This window comes from Anneissia japonica, unplaced genomic scaffold (genome assembly GCF_011630105.1).
Source record: "Anneissia japonica isolate Jap-2015-1 unplaced genomic scaffold, ASM1163010v1 scaffold997_len2565447_cov190, whole genome shotgun sequence".
NCBI classification, from domain to species: Eukaryota; Metazoa; Echinodermata; class Crinoidea; order Comatulida; family Comatulidae; genus Anneissia; species Anneissia japonica.
In genome coordinates this window covers 841,698-848,934 of record NW_022696369.1, presented here as the reverse complement: position 1 = coordinate 848,934, position 7,237 = coordinate 841,698, and the positions used below count along the sequence as shown (strand labels likewise).

The following is a 7,237-nucleotide window of genomic DNA, read 5'->3' as shown; positions in this document are numbered from 1 at the left end:
TATATTTTGTATTTTGTCTAGGACGTTTTCTCTAAAAATCCCTTTAAATGGTCTCACATCCACACCCTACTCCGGACAGTCACCAAAATTTAATGGGTTTTTCATTGGGTTAAACCTAAAACTCCCTGTAATTTTTAGTTGTCTTAGTTGAGATATGTCGTACACAAAAAACACACGAAAACACCAAAATGTGACACACACACATGCACACACAAACTTACACGACTAAAATTATATATCTCCTGGCGGAGATGATAATAATGATAATAATAATAATGATTGATTGATTGATTTATTTATTTATTTATTTTCCACATAATGAACAAAAACAAACATATACATGATCAAACATATTCAAAAAATCTATGTGGATGGAGACCACAATAAGTTTAAGAAAAACTTTAAGATGTGGCCACCATTAAAATAAAAATAAAATACAAAAACTGAAAACATAAACAGGTAGTCTGGTTTCTATTTTAATACATAAGGTAGAAGGCTTAATTACCATACATCGAGACCGTTTGATCGACATCGTTTGATATTAAGTTTAAATGAAGAAAAACTGGGTAAAGTAAAAACAATATGCAGGCGGTGTATGATGGGCGAAACTGCCCTCAATGAAATAATAGATCGCCCGTCGTATTCGGTAGATGCTAAATACAACGGGTTCAGCCGAGGGGGCGTGGCTTCGTATGTTGACGTCATGGATAACTTTCGCTATGTTTTGTAATAATCTCATCGACAACGTGTGGGAGATCTGGCTTCTCTTCCACCCCCTGTCGTGGAGAAAAACCTCAATTCGTCGGGGAGAAAAAATGTAATGTATTTTCTACATATTAGTAGACACCAAAATCGACTAAGTAAGCCTTTCAAACCAATTCTTTTTCGGGGGTTGGTGGGGAGCCAAGAGGAACACTTTCGATGGATATTGAGGGACGTCCGACGTTCACTTTTTTCGTCGGGGACCTCGGGGCCTTATAAATTAAAATTACCACTTTTACAACATGACTGCTGAAGTTCAGATTTTTTTTAGTGTTCACTGATTTGAAACAATATTGCCGGCTATAATCCAGAAAAAGAGAAAGGAACCGAATGTTATATATATGTAATTTAAGTAAATATACACATCTAGGTGTATTTTGTATTGTAATGTTATGTAGGCCCATTATGCGCCTATTCAGTGCAGATTTTTCAGTAGCCTAGGCGAGGGTCTTACAACAGATTCTGCATGCGCCTAACTTCACGTAAATGAGGCATAGACCTAGACGGACTGCTGCGGGTTGCTGGACGCACAATCTAGGTCTAGGCACCAGACTACTGAAAAGACCTCCTGGTCCGACCTAGCCCAGGAGCCTAGACCTATGAACGTCCATACTAGGCCAATTGTCTGAAAATGGACTCGATCGTCCCTCACTCGCTCGTAGCAGCAGCTCAAGAGAAAACATAAGCTAAGCCCTAGCCTGCTCGCTTTGCTAAATTTACATTGGTCACACCTCCATGGTCACACAGTGTAGTGTGATGTTTTTTGGTAGACGGCTTAATTATACTTGACGTCACCATATACACGCCACGCCCCCTCGGCTGAACCCGTTGTATTTAGCAACTACCGTCGTATTCAGGCACATTATTTTCTTAAGTGCTGCAACCTACCCTCAAGAAAATAATGGAATTAATAGTAATTTTGTAAAACGAATTCAGTAAGGGAATTGAAGTTTAACAGGACAAAAAGTGCACTTTACCTTCAGACGAATTCGTTATCAAGAGAGCTGAAATTCATAAAAATTGAAACATACACTTACATAAATAAGTCATAAAAAAGTGTAGGCCTAGCCTAATCGGTAGCTAATATTTAATTACTCACTTAAGTACATAGCTAAATACGGAAAAATACTGGATAAAAATGTATTGAAAGCATGCACTATGGTATTTATTTGGGATTTTATCGCTATAACAATGGCGTATTATAAATAATATCTCAATTTTAAATAGTTAACAATGAATTTGCAAATTTAATGAGATAAAAAAACCTACCTTCCGATGAATATGGAGACGTAAGAGCTGCATTCATTAAAAAAATATGACACAAATATTATTCATCTTAAGCTTAAGATATCACATAGAATATTTAAGAGCTTTTTATTTACTACAGTACTGTCGAAATCATTTGAATTAAAAAGAATGGTAATAATTTCGATCAAAAAACTTAGAATTCATTATCAACTACGAAAGTAGAAGTACATGTAACATATCAACATTTAGTATTATAGTATCCAGAGGTGACTCAAGATGAATATATAGATTCATTCTGACGACACAGATACCCATGTAATCTTCGTTACATCATTGAATCAGGGAGTTGTTATCTAATAACAACTCCCTGATTGAATCAACCCTATGGCTATGTCTACACGCACCTGGTTCATTGGAGCAAATAAGTTGTGGGTTGATACACTCCTGTCCGAACTCCGCAAAATCCATGAATTTTACTTCCATACAATCGATTAGCTTGGTATCTTCTACAGTGCATGAAGAATTTCCCAGGACAGCAATAGCAGCCTCATTTTCAGATATGGAATCATCGGTTCGCACGTGTCGTTGAAATCCTAATTTTAAAAATAGTCTGCCAGTTACCTCCGCATTAGTGGCATAGCGACGATTCATGGGGCTCGGGGCGATAAAATGTTGCCGACTCCTTGTGTGAGAGACTATTATATCCTCCCTACATTTAAGTATTATGCTTTAGCCCACAGATATGCATTTAGTAGAGTATGTGTGTAGGTTCTACCTAATTTAATATCCAAGAAATTACACCACACAGACATAACATAGGTATCAGTTGTCTTTACTGTACCAAATATCTGTGGTTTGGACAAGAGAGGACTTCTGTTAACATCGCTGCAAGAAGTGTAACACCTATTCAGACCTACTGCAGCCTATAGTATTATATACAGTATTATATTAATATAATACTGTATTATATTAATATTTACCACTTTTCATTTTGCTTTACTGACTTGGTAACTTAACTGTAAGTAAACTTCGCTTTATTATGTATTAGTTGAGGTATGATTTTAATCGATACTGTTTAAAGTGTTTTAGGAATTAAATATTGCTGTGCTGAAATAGTCCTGGTACTAGTTTGGATAACCCACAATGTGGAAATAGTATGTTATGTAGATTTACAGTAGTGGTTCAAGCCTTACCTCGTGAACATCGAAATAGGCTCTTTTATAATTATAGCTCATTTTGTATTCATTTGCTGGGAGCCTGAGCACTGTTTAATTTTACCGTATTCTCGGTGATACAGTGTTTTGCGTCTCATTATATTTTCCGTTAATAACAGTTAAATAATAGTTAAATAGCTATGGTGCTAATAACGCTAAGTCAGAATACATAGAATTACTGGATACATAGATAACCCCATTCAATTCAATACCTGTTAAAACGCATATGGTAACTTTAAAATAAATTCCGTTCTTTGTTGATGGTAAATATAGGCCTACATCAGTTCGTTGTAGTCATTTCAGTCTAATTGCGTCCTATTATCTATTTCGGTTTTGCACACACACTTTTAATTTGAATATTAATTTTTACTTGCAACGCTAAATTAGGTCTATGCATAAATCGTTATCGTGAATTTCGTTAGCGAGCATAGGTTACATGCTTAATCATGAATATATTGATGTAAGTTACAATGAAGATTTGCTAATATAATCGGATTTTGATATTACCAAGTTGGCGGCAGGCAATCAAGCCCTCTGTAATACCAAAACTCTGATCAGCAAAGCAGCCAGTCAAGAAATTATCAGTTCCGTTGTTGAACTGCAGAAATCCAATCCCAAATTGACTACTACCATAGATTTTCAAATCACCTCGTTCGGCTACAAAACAAAAACAAATAAAAAACATATTTATCCAAATTATTGCCGGTGTTGGAGCGCTAAAGATAGGTTTTCGTTCCTTCATGAAAAGATTGTTATAAAGATATATTGAAGGCACTACGAAAGCCTATTAGGGCCACTAAAATATATATTTTTATGTCGTAATTACGACTTATTATGTCGAAATTTCGACATACGTATGTCGTAATTACGACTTTTTTCATTTCGACATACGTATGTCGAAATTTCGACATAATAAGTCGTAATTACGACTTACTATGTCGAAATTTCGACATAATAAGTCATAATTACGACATACGTATGTCGTAATTTCGACATATTTATGTCGTAACTACGACATAGGCTTGGCCTTCTATTTATATGTATATCTCTAAAGATTTTAAAAATCAATCTTAATTACTAAAGTTAAAGATTGTCAAAAGAGTTGAAATGTACAAATGGTGGATTTTTTTACTCATTTTTACCACTGCAAAGGATATTAATTTCATTTTCTACGGTAGTTTCTTAAAAATAATGACATTTCTTTGTAGTAATTTGGGGTGTTAACATTTGTGTGTGTGGGCGGGGTGTGTGTGTGTAACGTTTTGGTATTTTCGTGTTTTTCATGACAGGGCAGAAATAAATTAAATATAAAAATACTGTTTTAATAATGATAATTTAAATAATAACTAGAATTACTCATTTTACGCTACGTAGTAAAAGGATAGCCTCCCAGCGGTGCAATTTTGTCCGGTACAAAATGTTTAAATATTTTGAATTCTGAAAATGTAAAAGCATTTTGAATTTATGCGGTCGTTCGGTTAGGCTGAGATATGTTTGTTTAAGTGTCAAAATCTCAGTCAGAATCAGTTTTTTAACAAATTTGAAATAATTCTTGTGAAATATTATATTCACAAGTGTCAATACTAGCAACGGAAAATATCATGTCGGCCGTTTTTATGTGTGATAACAGAGCCTAAATCGAGGCAAGGCTATGCCTAGCCTAGCAGCGTTGGAGGCTAATGTTTTCGGCGCCTACGATATTTCTTCTCACGACGTATCGCAAAATCAACATGAAAAATTCATCCGCATTTATTTTTTGTGTGGAACACAAAAAAATCAAATTTCAGTCTTATTTTACATTTTTTTCATTCTTAGGAATGTCTAAATTCAGTTAAACTAGCAATTCCGTATTATATCTATAAATCTTTATAACATTATACAAAAATTAGATTTTTCTTAAAAACTGAAATTTTGCCGGGAATGGGGCATTTTAGGAGACTTATTCCATTTAATTGAACCTTGATGGCTAACAAAAAGTGACTTTTAGTAAGTCTTGAAAGTGAAATATTACGATTTCGAGTTATGGTATCTTCTTGATTGATTATTTCATTGTAATTACTGATTAAAGGAGGCAATTTGTTATCCAAGTATTTACATAATATGAGACAGGGTAAAATATTGATTTAAGGTCAAAGATACAACATATACAATATAATTAATGAGGTACCGTAAAATAACAGAATTATACAATGTAATTCCGTCAGTCTTTGTCTCTCCAACAATTCAAGTTTTATAGCGCTGTGAGACATCAGTAAGGAGCACTTTATAAATGCAAATTATTATTATTATTATTAATGTAAGATATTATGAGGGCAAAACAACTTAACTTTATTCAAGATTCCAGCAGCTTTTAACAGAATTTAAGTTGGGTTTCCAGCTTATAGTAACTCCTAAAAATAAGATATTGGATCTACTTTCTATAATAGTTTTTGATTTTTATCAAAAAATACCCAACCTCAGATGCACTTTCGGGTTTGCGATTCATACTTTTTGTCCAATAAGCTCTTTCTATAACTGCCCTTTTACAAAGGGGGTCTAATGATTAACGAAAGGTCTGTTGGCCGTAAAATTATTTTGCGTGTGACTAGCAATACAATTCTCTGAGGAGCGGAGGCGATTGTTTCAGGGCGGTGCATACATCGAGTACAGTAGTCGTCTTACTTGGCAGTGAGGGCTGGCATGTACGTTTGATAATTACGTGTTACAAAGATTACAATAAAATACGTTACCTGATGTTGCAGCTACCAGAATAACGATGCATAGGCCTACTTGAAAATTCATTGTGCAAAACTCACTACCTTTATAAAAGTAATGTTGAAATCGTATTTCTTTGTGAACTAATTTTTCTGAAGATTATTTATAATGAGAAAACTAAAGCTCGTTGCTCTTTCAGTTTCACTCTCAAATTGCATAGATAATGAGGTCTATATCAATTTTATGAGGATCATATTAATTTTCATGAAGTAATTATCTATTAAATCACAAATTTAGGGAAATGTTCTTATATAAATTTGAAACATTTATACTCTAGAAGCCAGACCAGGTTTTGTATGCACTTTAAGGTCCAGAGAATTTGACTTCAGAAATTGGTTTAGGGTGGTCCAAGAATCATTTTTGGCTCGGTAACACATTTTCAAAATGTGGCGAAAGGTCAAAATGTCAGGGTCAAAGGTCATAGATATAGGGTCGTCATTTTGAATTTTGGTGCCTATTTGTTCAGAACATTCATGTTTCTATTTGCTCTAATGGAACATTTTGTTAAGTTAACGGAAATGCTGTTTCTAACCTTTGACACGTTTCAAGGTCATAGTGTTACCAGTGTCAGTTTCATCATTATAATTATTTACACATCTTAAAGTTCAATGTCCAAGAAGTGAAAGTGTGAGTTTTGTGGCGCTTTAATCATCGTGGTTAGTAATTGTGATTGAAGAGATGGGGATGTGTAAAACAGTACGGTAGGTACAGTATTTAGAAGGGTGTAGTTTCTGAGAAAGGGAGTAAAACCATGAAAAGGGGTGAATGACTTAGGACTTTGTTAAATAACGATGTTTGAGAGATGATGAGTTAGTTGTCGAGATGTGATTAATAGAGAAAGACAATTCGTGGGACAGCCTGTGTGGAGCATGATGGTGTTGGACTTTGAACAATTTTGCTTTGAACATTTTTACTTTTACACAACCTGACTTAAACAATTCTAATTTGGAACTGAAGATTTAATTTGAGCGACAGTAGCTAAACCAGAGCAAGTATTTTCATGTATTTTGTACCGAATTATTTCATTTATATCATTCGTATTTATAGAAAATGACCGGAAATGCTGTTTTTAACCTTTGACATGTTTCAAATGTCATAGTTATTGAGTCCTTATTATCTCCACAACCACTGGTGGTAGAGAGTTAATTTTGGTGCCAATTTGTTCGGAATACTCGTGTTTTTATATGCTCTAATAGAACATTTTACTAAAATACGACCGGAAAAGCCGTTTCTGACCTTTGACATGTTTGAAGGTCATA

The 7,237-nt window shown here is 34.4% G+C and overlaps 1 protein-coding gene across 1 annotated transcript; it reads right to left on the bottom strand.

The window, feature by feature from the left end:
• Positions 1–1,713: 1,713 nt before the first annotated feature.
• Positions 1,714–6,101, bottom strand: LOC117102044. Its single transcript, XM_033242259.1, has 5 exons — positions 5,954–6,101; positions 3,732–3,881; positions 2,415–2,603; positions 2,032–2,058; positions 1,714–1,766 (listed from the first exon to the last, which is right to left on the bottom strand). Exons 1-5 carry the CDS (start codon positions 6,003–6,005, stop codon positions 1,714–1,716), a joined length of 471 nt encoding a protein of 156 aa, XP_033098150.1. The 5' UTR covers positions 6,006–6,101.
• Positions 6,102–7,237: the final 1,136 nt, after the last annotated feature.